Below are 17,314 nucleotides of genomic sequence, written 5' to 3'. Positions count from 1 at the left end.
GGACCCACTTTGTAACTACCCCTGAATTCAGATCTCTCATGGGTCGGGATACCTGATTGAGCTCAGCCATACCTCTGGTTATGCCCTTGGTTCGTTCATAATCTGCGTGGTTATGACCTCCTTTCCGATAATTTATATTTGCCTGCTTAGCTTTGGTGAGTGTTTAAGTTCTTGACACTCTCATTTATGATTTCCAATAGCTATATTGACACAAACTTCGCAGCCCAGACCTTTCGCTTCCCTTGCTTCGCCCCCCCCCCTTTTTTTTTTTTTTGTTTTTCTTGCCTCTTATCCCCCCTTCTCCCTCTCCCCCCCCCCCCCTTTCCCCCCTTCCCCCCCCCCCCCCCCCCCCCTTTTTTTTTTTTTTTTTTTTTTTTCTTTTTCTCTTTCTTCCTCTTTCTCTCCTCTCTCTCTACTATGACTCCCATTCTGTTCCTTTTCTTGTCCTTTTCTTTCTATTCTTTTTTTTCTTTCTTTCTTTCTCGACAAGCTCTCAGTCTTCGATCAGGCTTAGTCTTCGTTTCATTCAGGAATACTTGGTATATGGTTAGCTTATCTCCTCTAGGGTAGTCAATGGTACTCACGACATCTTCTCTTATACTGCGATGCTCAATTAGCCTTATGATAGCGTACTGCTTTTGGTTTAGACTCCGAAGGTTCATTTCCTCCATGCATAGGCCAGTACGCCAATACTCAATTGTTGGAAGTAAGCTGTGATTACCTTCTATATTGTACATTTGTGTAACTTGAGTACTACAGGCCTATCTCTGCCGTACCTTGACATGCTTATGTTTTTCACAGTGTCGCACTCTACCATGTTGTTTCGTCTTGTATTTTGGTTTAAGCTGTGTCTATGGCCTGATTGATGCTGTGTGTGCATTTCTTTATATTTTCCTGTAACATGTTGTCACTTCTAAATAAACTTTTATGGAATAAAAAAAATATGGGAGTTCTTCTCTGGAATGATTTCCTGTAGTGTCTCTGGGAAAGGAAGTGAAGGACCATCTTCCCTACTAGACACAGCAAAAAAACAAAAATCAAAAAAAATAGTTGGGGTCTTAACCATTTACCACTCCAATACAAAAAAAAATGTTTTTGCATCCATTTTCTTTGTTCATATTTCTAATTTGCATGTCATACAGGGGTACAAATGCAGTATGTTGTCTGCAAGAAGATAGCAGATGGATCTCCTGCCTCTGAAGACATGTGTGATACACAGCAGAGGATGCAAGAGAAGCAACGTCAATGTAACACTGAGCCCTGTCCCCCTGAGTAAGTACAGTAACAGCATATATTATAGGAGTTTATAATACATTTTCAGAATATCCACACTATAAATCCTGTAATATTTAGGGTTAGGATAGCAATAAACATCCACATGTAGTAAGCCAACAATATACGACCATGAACAGATATTTCTTCGTAAGTCCCTCTACTATTGAAAACTAACTACACTGGGTATGTTCTTCCACATGGTCTGGACAAGCCCTGAGCTTCGGCTCTTCTGGACCTCTGTCCTAGATGCTATTAATGATACGTACGATCTTGCTTTGAGTCTGGAACCCAATGTGCTGCTGCTGGGAGTGCTAGATGGTGCAGAACTGGTTTGGTATGAGAGAGATCCTGCTCAATTGGACGTCTCCCCTACACCCTACTGTATTCTCCTAGCATCCAGTTATAAATGCAGTGTTGCCATTATATAAGTTGACCTATGAAAGTCATAACTGTCCTAGGAAATTCGAACAAAATTCGGCCTGGATAGGCAAAGGTGACTCTGCACCTGTTTGAAATGCTAATGGTCATATGTTAACTTTTTGGCCATTTTTTTCTCCCTGTCCTGTCTGTTCCTTTTTTACACACCATATTTACAAAAAATGTTCGCCTGGAGTACTGCTTTAAGGAAGATCAATTTGTGGTTTAGGTGTAAGATTAGAGAAGATGTGTTCACAATTTGTGAGAGAATGTATTGGCAGCGAGATATAAAATAGCTTAGTGACAGGTGAGATTTAATTATGTGGATGACGTCTGTTAATTTTAATGTAATTATTGCTTAAAATAAGGTACATATTGGTGCAAAGATATGTGTGTTCCTCTACCTCCCCTCATCATGTACAGAATGTATAGTGGGCTTTTTTAATGAATCTTGCCTTATTATAATATATATAGATTGTAAGTTCCAAGGAGCAGGGCCCTCCTATCCCTCTTGTATTGAACTGTATTATTGCTGTATTGTCTCCAGTCATATTGTAAAGCACTGAGCAAACTGTTGGCACTATATAAATCCTGTATAATATATATATATATATATATATATTCATTATACATGTCTAGTCAATATGATTTCTTCATTAGGTGGACGATAGGTCCTTGGTCTGAGTGCAGCCGGAGCTGTAATTCTGGTGTTCGTACCCGTAGTGTGATCTGCCAGCGCCGGGTATCAACAGGAGAAGAAAGATCTCTAGATGATAGCAACTGCACACCACCTCGCCCCACAATGCTAGAGCCCTGCAACACCAACTCATGTCCACCAGAGTGGGTGGCATTGGACTGGTCCGAGGTAATGGCAAGATTTAGCGTGAACTTCACAAACCTTGTCTTTCTAATGATTTAATGCACAGGTGGATCCGCATTTCACAGTTCTTTTCTTGTTAGAATGACTGCTCAGTGCATATGTATTGGTGTTTACTATTACTAAAGGGTACTGGGAGTTATTATAATATAAAGGAAAAAGAAACGTGAGTTAGCAGGTTTCATGTGTAATTTTTCTAGTGTGGGCTATAAGGTAAAACAAACATGTAGATGGCTACTTTGAGAAGAACCTCTTTTTTAATTTTCTGCAGTATTTTATAGATGAGGAACATTAAAGAAGGCAAGGTAGAATATAGGAGATGGTGGAGAGAGATTTAGAGTTAGAAGCTAGTCTATTCAAACCGCAAAGTATGATCTTCTAAAAACTGACCTGATATTTGTTTAATAATTAGGCCATGTCTTTATCAGTGATTTATCATTTAAAGTGTTTCAAGGGTTGGATACACCAAATAATTCTTCTACATTTGGTAAACGAGCCAGCATACCCCAAGATTTAAATTATTTGGGATAAACATTGCATTTATCATGTAGAAGTTCTTTCATCATGTGATCGTGGTCAACACTCATTAACCATTCTTTATATCCTCCCTTTTTTGTAAAGAATACTGCATAGTTCTATTTATTGTAAGATTTAAAAGAAGACCCTGATCAAAATAAACTGCAATCTCATATATATTTGAATATACAATATAATACAGTGTATGTGTATATATATATATATATATATATATATATATATATGTGTGTGTGTATATGTATATATATATATATATATATATATATATATGTATATATATATATATATACTGTATGTGTTTAAAAAATGTATCCCAAGTCTGGGAAGAGTCAAATTTATATTTTCAGTTAGGCTGTATAGAACACGTATGTCTGTACTTCTGCCCCACTGCTTAGTGAGAGCTGCAGCATGCTGTAGTGTTGTTTATCTGCCCCTCTTGTCCTCCTGTTCTGTGTCTTTGTGTAGATGTTGTCATCTTGGTTGCTTCCTCATGTCAGAGCTGCCCTTTGATGATTGGTGATCTGGTAACTGGTGAGATGTACCCAAAAACAGGAGGAGAGATGTAGAAATTATGGATTCACAGAATGAATGAAGCAGGGAGATCCTTGCAGTGCAGGTCCTCAGGTACAGCTTTCACTCCAGCAAGGCGAACTGTGAGCAGAACAGTAGTGACAATAACTAATCTCACTCCAAATATCGTGATACTAAAAGCCAGAGCCAGCAGTACCTTATATGATCTCCTACTGCAGCTATACAATTTTGGGGCTCAAGGCATAGAAAATGCACTTATATTTTTCAGGAGGAATTCAAGACAGAAAATATATTTTTCAAAGTACAATGTAGGTACAGTTAACTTTTGTACAGTAAAAGATAGCAAATCTTTACTTTTTCAGTCCAGGTCCATTGTGAATGGTAATGTTCAGTTTTTGAATAATTGTACTTCCTTTCTTACAAACATAACTTGAACAAATTTTGTTTTTCCTTTCTTTCAGTGCAGTCCAAGCTGTGGGCCAGGATACAGACATAGAGTTGTGCTTTGCAAATCTGGTGATGGTGATAATACTTTACCCCCTTCCCAATGCCCAACTAAGGACAAGCCTGCAACTAGTGTAAGATGTACCCTACAGAGATGCCCCCCACCACGCTGGGTAACTGGCGACTGGTCTGAGGTAAAGATCGGTAGCATACAGAAAAAAGAATTGCAGTAAACATAAGATGCCGATGAAAATTAATTGTCCTTTTTTTACATTCTTAGTGCTCAGCCCAGTGTGGACATGGGCAGCAGAGACGTTCTGTGCAGTGTGTGAGCCACAGAGGACAACCATCAGTAGAATGCATAGAGTCTCTGCGCCCCCCTGCCATGCAGCAGTGTGAAAATAAATGTGAGGCAGGACCTTCTGACAGCCCTGATGGTAAGAGTATCGAAAGCTGTCTGAAACAAACAAGCAATTCTATTTGTGGAATATTCTTCTTCTTGTGGCTGTTATGTTGCACCATCTTGTTCCATTTATGTACAAAACTCTCAGTTCCTATTTCCCTTTTTCTGTGCCTCAGGCTCTCATCCCTCCCACAGCATGACACTTTGGTCCCCTGCCTCCCATACAGCGATTCAGAGCCTCCTTCATACACGCAGAGTCCCTTTTCTCCGGTACTTCCTGCCTCTAACACTTTTTCCTGTCTTTTCTACAGAATGTAAGGATGTCAACAAAGTGGCATACTGCCCCCTGGTGCTCAAGTTTAAGTTCTGCAGCAGACCCTACTTCAGACAGATGTGTTGCCGCACTTGTCAAGGCCACTGATTCTAATCAGCAGCAATCTATTATCTCACTTTTTTTTTCTGCCATTGTTTCTTCCGCTTTTCTTTTCCGTACTGAAAGCGATTTTTTTTTCATTCTTTCTTTTCCATGCTGTCAAGTTCATCAATAGTTTCTGAACTGTTAATGTTCTTTAACCAAAATGTCCCCTGCTATTTCTAACATCTTTTGTTCACCGCTTACTTCCTCTTTTTCTTCCTGTTTGCATCACCCACCATCCTTTTCAGACTGCTTTGAAGCTCCCTTCCCTTTATCCATACTCAACCAACGTTACTTTTTTTTTATCAACGGACTTTTGTGATAAAGAATGATTATTTAGCCAAATATATACATCACCGTTAACACCTCACTCTCTACAAACTTCAGTGCTGTCAAGAGCAGGAGCTGCATACTTACACACTCGAAAAATATGCTGTTATGAAACTGACTGTTGACTGGGATCTATATACTTACGTACACAGTCAAAAAGGAAAACGTCTACTAGCAAAAAATTCTATGAAAGACTTGACATTGAAGAGTATATATGGACTGTTCATAAAAGATCTGTTATTAGACCTGAGAGTGATGTAAACGGAATGCTTGGAAATTTGTAATTGCTCTAAAAGCAAGGATGGAGCAAAACATTTTTTTTGGCCTTGAAACCAAAATTCAGTAAGAGGAGAAGCCATGGCAGAGGATGAGTGTGTATCTAATTAGCCCTGTAGTCCTATTGAGGCAACATTAACAGTCCACACTTTGCTAAGGGCATAATCTGCTATTGCCCTGTGCTACAGACTGTAAGTCATATAAAGTATGTGTATACTGTTTGTATTACGCAGACGGAGATTGCAGAGACATATGCATGATCGCCCTTTCAGTTATGCAGTTCCAGGGCATTATCTCTGACAAAGAGTATCAATGGCCTACAGAAAGGATGCTAATTTTTATGCTTGAGGAATGAAGTGTGACTGTAATAAAATAAGGGGCAGCCTGTCACTCCCCCCCCCCCCAACTTCCCCCAAAACCTTTTATGTCAAGGCTGTTGTTACAGATCACACCATCATTTGTACTCACTGCATTATTGGTGCTGTCTAAATAGATTTCCATGAGACAAGCTTGTGGCATAGAACCTCCTTATTACGTCATGGCTTTGAGCTGCTATGGATTTAGTTAAGAGTTAGTCTAACCAAAGCATATATTTTATTTCATGGTGGATGCCAGGGAGTTGAGATGCCCATTGACTCTTTTTATGCATTAGGATCTCCAGTGGTGTGTTATCCATACTGTAGTTGCTGTCAACAATTCCCCTTGTCATGGAAAACTAATCATCCAGGAGATGTGCCAGTCCTCCTGCTTTATTCTGTATAGTAATAAAAAAATTCAAGCATGGGGAATGGGACCCATTTGCAAATACTACTGGACTCTCTAAATGGTAAACCTGGTAGGTGATTCAACCAATAAGGGGGGAGACATTTTTATCACCATCTAGAAGCTTTCAAGGAGTTACGTTGGTCAGCAAAATGGTCACGTCCACCCATAACACACGTATAGAAAAATAAAATGTTAGGACTAGCAAAGTTTTGACTTGGGTCAGTTCACTCAGTAATAATATTTTATTCGTAGGTGAAGTCATGTGAGTCACCTCCTGGCTTCTTATGGATATTTGAGACCCAGCTATATTCTCACTCACCTTGAAGTGTTACTCCTTGTAACTCGCACAACAGATGGTCTAATTTGATCATTAAAAATAGAACTTTGGGTAAAATAAAAAGTACACTATAAATGTTCTCACATCTCACAAAATCCCTGAAATAAATAAGAAATCATTAGGTGAGTTCATTTTCAAGCATCTACCAAGCACCTGTGGCGAAGGGCCTTTGTTCGCTTCCGGCGAGTTTTGCATTATTATATAGGTTTATGGGAATGCAAACCCCACTTGAAGCAAATGCAGGACAGAAGAAAGTCCACTGCAGGTCAAATGCACTTTTTCAATGAATTCTGAATGATCTCAGAAGTATCTCAAACTGATGTCATTGACACAAGCCCAAAGCCTGTGGACACAGGTCTGAATACCATTTTTGATTGGACTGGCCCTTTTTTAATTAGTGGAATCATATATGACATGTGCAGTGCTAAAAGAATCTTAGAAAGTTTAGTAATAAAATCCTCATTCTCTAGGATGCTTTCATCAGTTTAGAAATCCCAGGGAGAGAGTTTACCTCCATATGAAGTCAGTGGAGCAATTTACCTGCATCCTGCACAGAATTTAAGTGGGACAGAGCAATAAAATGTGTTTATTGGTGCTGCTTTGTTCTGCTTAAAATATGCAGGTTGTTTCTGTTTACTTGGAATTCAGCAATTTAAGCGTTTTTGGTATATTATTACAAATGCTTTTTTTTTTCTAGTGGTTGAACGTGTAATTCTAAGATGCAAATGTACTGTATCCCATAGCAACTAATGAAATATGAAATGAATTGTTTCTACAGATTAGCCTGAAATAAGCTACTATCTGACTGGTTGCTATAGACTGCATTGTTTTGTGCTTTTTGCACCATGTTATTACTTGTGCATAGTTATATTCAGTGCAGGGTGGATAAGTTTACTTTGAATATATCATGATTGTTAAATACCCATCCAACGAAGTGATATGGGTCCATTACCAGTGTCATTTAAATTCTTTTTGTAGGTATTTTATAAGAGATCCAAAGATTTTATAAGTGTTATATGAGCTACTACAAATAGCAGTGTGCTAAATCTATTTCACACATTACGGTTACAGCTTTAGCCTTTTATATATACATACAGTACAAAGATATCCCTTTAAAAATAACCTAAGAGGTTTTGCTATTTACAGCAGCAGACTAAACTAGGAAAAACCCGGTCAGTAGTTCAGGGCTCAGGGCTGTGTGTAGGCGCAGAAGTTTCCCATTTAAAAGTATATACTACGTATCTCCTTTGGAAGCAGACATATTGCTTTCCCTTTTCGCATTCAGAAGTATATATTGATTTCAGCCAAGATAAAATGAGATCTGACTGTATAGCCTAAATGTATAGTTTCTTTAAAATTGAGAATATATTTCAGTATAGTCTAATGAACAAGCACATCCTGGATTATATCTACATACTACATGATTATTTAAAAGTAAAGGGGGGGGGGGTTCATGGACCTGTATGGCTGGTGAAACTTAAAATGAACAACAATTATTTATTGCAGAACTAAGCCTTTTTATCTTTTGCAACCAAGAAAGCTGCCATCTGCAGTTGCCACGGTGCTGCACACCAGCCATGACACCAGCCATTTGATGGCTTGACAGTTCCATTGAGAGTACAAGCAACCATGACATTTCAGCTGTCCATAGATTAATTGAATTTTGATCCATTTATGGTCATTACTGTTTGACAGAAGTTGACTTAAAGATCAGCTTCTGTTAAATGGGACTGTTGGAAAACTTTCATTCATTCAGAGTCTACAGCCAATTGGCTGCAGTGCTGATCAGTGTATTCTGACAGTGGAGGATTCCCCACTATCCAACACACACAGCTAGGGGAGGAGGGATTCCTCCAGCCACCTTGCTTGTGTGGATGGGGGGATCCATTTTTTTTTAATCAGCCCTCTGGTTGATTAAACAAAAATCATCTATGGCTATCCTTAATGTGCACATTTGAAACTGCAATTCTGTGTTACACTCATAAAGAAAGTCAAAGTTTGCATTATTGCATAAATTCCTATTGCATGTGTTTATGCCAGGAAGTGGCACATGATACTGCTCTTATTGCCTGTTTATCCAAGCACCAATAGCCTATTGACCAAAAATCCCCTCATTATATGATACGCTTTCCCTGGGCAGAGGTTCCTAAGGTCTGCTACATTTCCTAGTTTGTTAGTTGTCCAAGCACTTTTTCTCTCAGATGTAATGAGAATTCTGATATTTGCCAATTCAAGTTTAAAAGGTAAACTCAGCTTTAAATTCAGTCTTGCACAGTTGTACAGGCTCCTCTCAGGTACTGAATTGCTTACTCTTATTTCATTGCACACTGCGAGCTTCTAGCAGTGTGCATTTGAAGTTGCAGCAAGTCAGATAGAGTCTGCCTTATTTCTTGGCTGGAGGATGTCCCGTATCTTCTTGTTCTTTCCCCCTCAGCCTTACTATCCCTGCCATGCACTTCAATGTATTGGATTTCAGTTCTTTCAATCATAGAGGCTCAGCATCAACTATGGGCATTACCAAGGGCAGTCTACATGTAAATGAAGTGTGCCTAGGAACACTTACACTTCTAGACTGACACCCGCCAGAAGGCACTTTGATATTTGCATAGGGCCCCTTTCACAGGGCACGTTCGATCAGGTCCACACGTTTTTGAAGCAGACCTGATCGGATGGTCCATTTACTCCTATGAACAGGTGGGTGTAAATGGACTTATGTGCGTTTACATCCACCTACCTCCAGGTTTGATATGATCGACTTAAAAAAATGGGGATTCGTCCTCTTACGTTTAGACAGATTGGATCGGAGGCTTCCCATAAAGCAAAGTAGGCTGTGTCTGTGTCCCCTCTGTATAAACTGAGTGAAGACAGATGTGTCATCTGCCCGCTCTGCTCCAATCAGCAGGAGATCTGTGAGCAGATCCCTTGCTGATCGGGACGAGGTCCGCCCCCTGTGACGGGGCCTTACTCCTGCCAGGAGCCAGCAGGCTCAGGAGAGAAGTTGATGTTGATGAGATGAGATGTTGATGGCAAAGCAGAGAACATAGAGATGCTTAATTATGCCTAGGTAACTGTTAATTAAGGGACTCTGTCATGATGGATGGTATCTACCTATCCTCCCATCCAACAGTGGAGGCTATCACAGCCCAACCTTTATAATCAGCCATCCATGTTACCTAAGATAAAGCTCCTATTCTGTACTAGAGGCTGCCACTGCCTAATAGAAACAGTTTCAGGATAAGCATATCATTGGGGCCAATGCTAAAGAATGTTGCTTAGCTCTGGAACTAGCAATGTTCCTAAGGATAGGGATATTGTAGCCTCCACAGTTTGAAGACAGTAGAGGTGGATAGCAGCCATCCAGACTAGTTTCGTTTAAAAAGTTTGTACATTGGATAAAATGTGCTGTTCCCCCATAACAATAAAGCAATTTCACATTTGAAACATGAATGCATTGACAACAGCATAACTGGGAGTTTATATCTGCAGACTTTGCAATAATGGTAATAATACAGAGAAGATAGCAACAGCACACAACAATCTGGAAGTAGAGGAATGGCTAAGACAATTGGCAGATTACTCCTGGCCATTTACAGACAACCTAATAAACAGTTCTTAGCAAATAAGATCAGTCAGGGAAGCCGTCAATCCCATTTTCAAAACTAAAGAAGCAGTCATTTTACTGTACTACATTGTATAAGATCTTACTAAGCAGGATTTTTCATTTCTAGGTGAGTTGCAGGCTTTTGTAAAGGATTCTGTACATTGGAATCCCCAGGTGGTATTCGTGAGGCTTCAGTGAGCATATTACTTATTGATTAAACCAAAAAAACTTGTCCTGTGGTTTTTCAGGGCAGACTCCGGGCAGCTCAAATATTGGCATGATATGCCAACTGTCCATTACCTGTAGTATGAATGACCTGGTGTAATTTGTACAAAAATATGGCTAACTATGGAGAAGTGCAGACCAGAGCAGAGGCTCTCGTCTTCTGAAGGAAAGCCTGTAATGCAGCCCACATGCCAGTTTTTATCTGTTATATCAGCCAAATTTACATATGTACTATAGGTAGGTCCACACATTACTTAGTGAATTTTGCTAATGTAACAGGTTAAACTGAAGGAGATTCAAGTAGATGAGACATGCTGAGCTGGAAATTTGATCACAAAAACAAAGTAATGCCTCTGTTACTTACAGATGAACACATACCTACACAGGTGCACTTTATTTTGGCATACAGATGGAAAACGTGCATTGGCTTTATATGTGTGGAGCTCAGCATAAAGTGGTATTTATATGTTTGATTATGTGGCATAGTTTTGCAAGCAACACAACAAAACTAGTAAGAGAATATATTAAAGAACAGTTTTGCTGAGCTGCTAAACCTGACTTAAGGTCCCCCCAAGGATAGCTTGCCAGCAACAGAAGCCAATCCGCTTGGTAGACCAGAAACTGCCTAAATGTTGCAAAGAGTGGTCACATCTTGAGCACTGTTTGCGATTATCAGGCATCTTTTGGCCACCCTAAAGTGGAGCACACACTGTGAGCCCACTTATCTTAGTTTTAGGCTGTCGTATCAGTGAAAGTAAAGTGAAGTGTGAGGGCCCACCGCAACAATCCTATCCAGTCAGCTAGCCCATGCTATACAGTTGCTGGTATATATTGTTGACCTAAGAAAATCTGTCCCTGCGTGGTAGTCATAAATCTTCAAATATGCAGTATAATAAGGTTGAGGAATATCAGAGGGGACCTTTATTATTTTGCAGCTGTAGAGGTAAGTCTAATATTACTGGCAATAGGGTTACCTTATTTTTATTCTAAGATGTTGTCCACAAATAAAAATGTGCTACTATTTTGTATTATGATCATTTGATTCAAGCTAATTAAAGATACCTTGAACAACCCTTTGATGACATACTTTGAAATCAGCCTGCTCATTGTATGCATACAAAAATTATATGTTACTTGAATTACATTAAAAACACACAAATTCAGATATAATTGTGGTGATACTTATTTTGTCAAATTAATGCCATTTGCTATAGGTTATAACTTTAGTTTAATAAGAAGGGTTCTTTATACTGCTTACTCTTTCACTGTGTTTAACAAGAGGCAGGCAAGATGTTCCAGTTATATCTGCCAAGTTATTGCCTTTTATCCTATTTGGGAAATGTCTTTAATATCCTTTGTGGTCACCAAGAGAGGAGGTGAGTGTGAAATCTGTCTAATTAGGTCATACACGATACTAAAATCATGATTAGGGAGAGCTGGGATAATTTAGTTGGCTACTCAAACTGGAAACCAGAACATGGTTCTTACTCTTCCCTACTCCACCCCAAGGGTGGACTGACAACTCATGGGGCCCCCAGACAATAGGAAATCATGGGGCCCCTGTGTCCTCGCCCATACTCAAACCACACCCAAAAAAGCCTATGAAAGGTACCAGGGGAATCTCATGGGGCCCTCTACTGACCCCAGGCCCTCGGGCAGTGCCCGAGTGGCTAAATGGTCAGCCCGCCCCTGCTCCATCCAAAACTCAAAGGAATGCTGACAGTTCCAAAAACAAAAGGACTAAAAACACATTTTTTTGTTAGGAGTACACTTAAAGTGTTACTAAACCCAGGACCCTGCATTCACTATATCTGGTCTCTCACAGTACACAGAACATGGAAATGCAATTATTTTAGTAAATATAAACTGCTAAACACCTTTTCTCATCAGCAGTTAGAGCAGTCTTGTGACTTCTGTCAGTGTCCAGCAGAGCACTGGCTAAAGCTTGTAGGAGGAGTTTTCATTATCCCCTGATTATCCTATGAGTCTGCATAACCCCTGACCCTCTGTCTGGACAGTTCTGATTGACCCTGTGCTGATCACATGCACTTTCCCAAGAAAAAAAAACTCTCTGGCACTACACACCAATCTGAGCATATGCAACCTGCCCCCAAGGTTCCACAGTGAGCATAACAAGCATGCTTTACTGCTTATACAGACTGATTTTACTGTTGTGGGTTTAGTAACACTTTAAACAGAAGACCACAAACAGCCATGGGTCTGTATTATTTGACACTGTTATGCATTCAAGAATAGGTAGATCTGGTAACTACTGATAAGCATCGTGACTAATATTGTGCAAAGTGCAGCATAAAATGGCTGTCGGCCAACAATTATATTTTAAAGCTGAACTCCAAGATAAGCAAATATTTTTAACTACAAGAGGGTGGAGGGCTGCTGGACACCTCCTACAACTCTGCTTTCTGCACAGGCTATGTACAGCACAGTGATGATATCACTACTGCTTACACCCCTGAAGACATCACATGCAATGAAATGCGTAGGAAGGAGCCAAGGTTGGTGATGTCATCTCAAGCTCTGGAGTCCTGTCGTAGTTTTGGGACCGGCTTTTTTATTGCTATTGGCACTGATTCTTTTATACTTGTGAGTACCTTTACTATTTTAATAAAAATCATAATATATGGTTTTATGTGGATTCTTTGGCTTTACTTTCATGCACAATGTGAAGCCTGGGAGGATATCTAGCAAAGACTCGAATAGAAGGATGGCTGTACTGCACCACAGAGAATCCTTTACATACAAATGACTATTGACTTCTCTGAATAAAGGGGTTAAATGATTTTATTTAGCACGTTTATGAAACACGTGCTGAAGGAACACAGTGGTGTGGCTGCCTGAAGTGGGATGATCTGCACTTTAGAGAAAGAAAGATACACTCAGTTTATTTATTTCACTTTGGATGGTGGGCTTCTTTCTTTTAACCTTTTATGAACTGTGGTTTGATTTTGCACTTTTGCACATTTTTTTTTACATGACACTGTTCTGGAAAAAAATTATTTTATTTAATTTCTTCATATTGAAAAAATTGTGACAAAAAATACCTAAAAATACTCACCATGTCTGTTACTAAGTCAACTCTCTACTTTCCAAAAAAGGATAGTTTCTGGGATATATGACATTTTAGGGCCTCAAGAAATGAGACAGGCCGTCAGAACGTCAGGATTGATCAATTTTGAAATATATATCACATAGTTTGTAGACTATAACTTTCACACACTAAATAATATACAATGATTTGGGCTACTTTTTACCAAAGAAATGTAGAATACATTTTGGTCTACATTTTTGAATAAAGATTATTTATTTTCAAAATTTTATAACAGAAACTAAGAAAAGGTTTTTTTCGGTCTTTTTTCCTTTTATATAGCTACAAAATAAAAAACCCACTCGTGATGAAATACCACCAAAAAAAAGCTGTCTCAAAACATGGTATAAAATTAATCTGGGTACAGTGTTGCATGACAGGGTAATTATCATTCAAATTGTGACAGCGCTGAAATCTGATAAATGGTCTTGGCAGGAAGGACTTGAATCCGTCTGGGCTTGAAGTGGTTAATTGCAATAATCCCTCCCAGTCTGAGTCTTGGAGAGCAGCCCACGGCATTGGAAAATTTGCTTTCTTAAAGCGGAGTTCCACCCAAAAGGGAAAGTTCCCCTTTAATGCTTTGTCCCCCGCTCCCCATTAAGGATTGGCACCTTTTGGGAGTGGGTACCCAAATTTATCTTAATAATTGTCAGTCAGCTGCTGCACTCGCAGGATTCTAATGAGGAAAAATGGCAGGGTTTGAACCTCTATATACTTGATTTGCCTTTGGGAGTATCTTACCACAAATACATTTATTTGCTGCAGAGGATGCCCAAAATCTGACTTGTATATTAGTGCAGATGTCTGGGTAAATCAGTGAACCAATTACACAAGCAGGGATATATATTTCTGAGGGGTGTTCAGTGCACTTAAAGTGTTTGTAAACCTCAGATAAGATATGTGAACAAAGCATATCTCTCTGCAGTGTGTACTTTTCTCTATCCAGAGCACTAAGGCTCACACTAGCTTTGTCAGCAGGTGTCAGACAGGCGTTTGGCAAGCCTTTTTAAAATTCTGCACATGGCAGCACACAGTGCTGTTCACACGGAAGGGTTAGTGTTGTGATGTGTTGCGTCGCGGGAAAACTCGTGTTGAGTCAGGAGTTGAAGTCTCCCATTCAAGTCTATGGTGCTGCTCCGCAAATGCCTGGCAGGCATTTGTGGCGCGGTTGCAACGCGGTTGCAGAGAGTTAATACCATTTAACTTCATTATAGGAATTTGTGGTGCGGTTTTAATGCTTGACAACCGCCTCAAAACCACACATAGGGCGTTTTGGGAGCGTTTGGGGAGCGTTTGAGAGCTTCCCAAATGCCGTTCTAACGCCCTGTCAAATGCTATAGAGTTAGAAATAAAGCCAAGTGTGAATGAGCCATAAGTGTCATTTTTGTCTGCTGCTTTGTTCCTCTGCTATCTGCATAAGTCACTTCTGACAAGTTTACCTAACACCAAGAGAAGAAAGGTGATAGAGGAATGATCTCCAGCAAATTGACAGCCTCAGTGCTCTGTTCCTGTGCACTCTGTGAAGGTGGGTGTGTCTTTCCCTCCAATCAGCTCTCAAATCTCTCAAATCTCTCCTTACTGAGCTCGGCAGTGTGTAATTTCAGCTCTCCACCCCCTTTTTTTTGCTAGCTGAGATAAGCTTTATAAATTCTGGAATTTGAATGAATGTAGAGAAGATAAGACTACAGATGAAAAAGACATGCAACCACACAAAAAAGTGGTTCAATCGCAAGCTGTGTTCTTTACTGTTAGGCTTCATGTACACGAGCAGCTGCTAAACTCAAGTTTAGGAGCTTTTGGCATTGTTTTGCCAAAGCTCCTAAACTCAACTCCATAAAAGCCTATGTGTCCATGTACACATAGGCTTTTACCAGAGTTTAGCTGCTGCATTTAGGTGAGGTTAAACCTCCCTCTCCTGAACGCAGAAGAATCGCATTCAGGATAGGAACGTTTTGACCGCCGACCGTGGGAAAATGCAAAATGTGACAAAACCGCTGCAAAATCGCGGTTTGCCACAATTTGTGTCTTCCCGTGGCTGGCAGTCAGGGTAGGCTCATGTACATTATTATTATTATACAGGATTTATATAGCGCCAACAGTTTGCTCAGCGCTTTACAATATAACGGGAGACAATACAGCAACAATACAGTTCAATACAAGAGGGAAAGGGGGGCCCTGCTCCTTGGAGCTTACAATCTAGGAGATGGAGCCTTGGAGCGGTAAAGATGTGGAACTGTCTTCCACAGTTACAGTGTAGATAAATTAAAAAACTTTCAGATGTTTGTATCACTCACTGCCATGCCCAGACTGGAAACTAACAGAATTTTACACTTCAAGCTCTTCACAGACGCAAAGTTCACAGTTTCTAATTAGAGCATTAGAGATCCAGCTTAAAGTTTTTTAAAGACAGTGTGGCAAATATTTACAAAAAAGGTTTTACAAAACAGACAGAAGTAACAGTAAAATAAGTTTTAAAGGTATAAAATACCAAAAGGTAGTCCATCTGGTCTTAAATTCATTGCAGATTTTGGATCACTTGCAGAATTAATCCAATCTCATGAAGCAAAATTCATGTGCCCTCTTAGTAAGACTCTCAGTATCCTTAGTGGTAGTTTCCATGGTAAAAATGAAAGCCCAGAGCTGCCAATGCAACAGCTTTTTCTTCAGCCTGGGGAGGTTCCAGATCTGTTTACCACCTAAAGTGTAAGGGAGCGTGTTGAAAGTGTTATATTTTGTTATGCCCAGCAGACATGCTTACTGCTATATAACAAAGTTTCACAATATGACAACCAGCAAATTATTTATCAGAAAACAATTATATATTAAATATGATATAGATCTTACACTTTTTTTTCTCTTAAGACAGGGGTCTCAAATTAAAATCTATGGCGGTCCAGTTGGTAAAATTTTTCTTCTGGCACGTTTACGCTATTTTACATCACAGTCCTCCCTGTACATCAGTGTCTTCAGCTTACCCTTCACATCATAGCCCCCTCTTTAAATCAGTGTCCTCAGCCCCCCCTCACATGACAGCGATGACAGCCCCCTTCACATCAGTGTCCACAGTCCCCCTTTACATCACAGACCCCCTTCATATCCCAGTCCCACTGCAGTTTACATTACAGTCCCCCCTTTAAATCAGTCCAACAGTGTCTTCAGTTCCCCTTTCACATCATAGTCCCCTTTTACTCATCACAGTCCCCCCTTTACACATCACTATGCCCTTCTACCTCACAATGCACCTTTAAACATCACAGTGCCCCTTTACATCACAGTGTCTCTTCACGCCACAGTTCCCTTTTACACATCACAGTGCCCCTTCACACATCACAGTGCCCCTTCACATCACAGTTCTCTTTAACACATCACAGCGCCCCTTGACTTCATAGTGCTCCTTTACACATCACCATGCTCCTTTATACATCACAGTGCCCCTTTACATTTCAGTGTCTCTTCACGCAACATTGCCCCTTTACACATCACAGTGCCCCTTCACATCACAGTTCCCTTTTACACATCACAGTGCCCGCTTTACCTCTCAGTGTCCCTTTACACATCACAGTGCCCGCTTTACCTCTCAGTGTCCCTTTACACATCAGAGTGCCCCTTTACAAAGTGCTCCTTCACACATCATTATGCCCCTTTATGCCCCAATGCTGCACATTGGCTCATAGCAGCTGGGTGTTCTCTCTAAGGTCTCGTGCCTGGCTGCCAAGGCCATGGATAAGAGGGTACCACTAGTCCTCCTGTAGGGGGCCCAGACCAGCAGGGGGGC

General features: G+C 40.1%; 1 protein-coding gene across 1 annotated transcript in view; it reads left to right on the top strand.

The window, feature by feature from the left end:
• ADAMTS10 (ADAM metallopeptidase with thrombospondin type 1 motif 10) overlaps positions 1 to 11,603 on the top strand; it is a 118,322-nt gene extending 106,719 nt beyond the window's left edge. The window contains exons 22-26 of the mRNA XM_089670008.1: positions 1,143 to 1,272; positions 2,353 to 2,557; positions 4,099 to 4,275; positions 4,362 to 4,518; positions 4,796 to 11,603. Of these exons, the coding sequence (XP_089526134.1) occupies positions 1,143 to 1,272; positions 2,353 to 2,557; positions 4,099 to 4,275; positions 4,362 to 4,518; positions 4,796 to 4,905 (779 nt within the window). The 3' untranslated portion in view covers positions 4,906 to 11,603. The remainder of the gene's footprint in view (positions 1 to 1,142; positions 1,273 to 2,352; positions 2,558 to 4,098; positions 4,276 to 4,361; positions 4,519 to 4,795) is intronic.
• Positions 11,604 to 17,314: the final 5,711 nt, after the last annotated feature.

This window comes from Staurois parvus, unplaced genomic scaffold, assembly GCF_062004578.1.
Source record: "Staurois parvus isolate SC_StPar_1 unplaced genomic scaffold, SC_StPar_1.0 ptg000086l, whole genome shotgun sequence".
Taxonomy (NCBI): Eukaryota; Metazoa; Chordata; class Amphibia; order Anura; family Ranidae; genus Staurois; species Staurois parvus.
The sequence above is the reverse complement of the archived record's forward strand: the minus strand, read 5'-3'. Positions and strand labels throughout refer to the sequence as shown.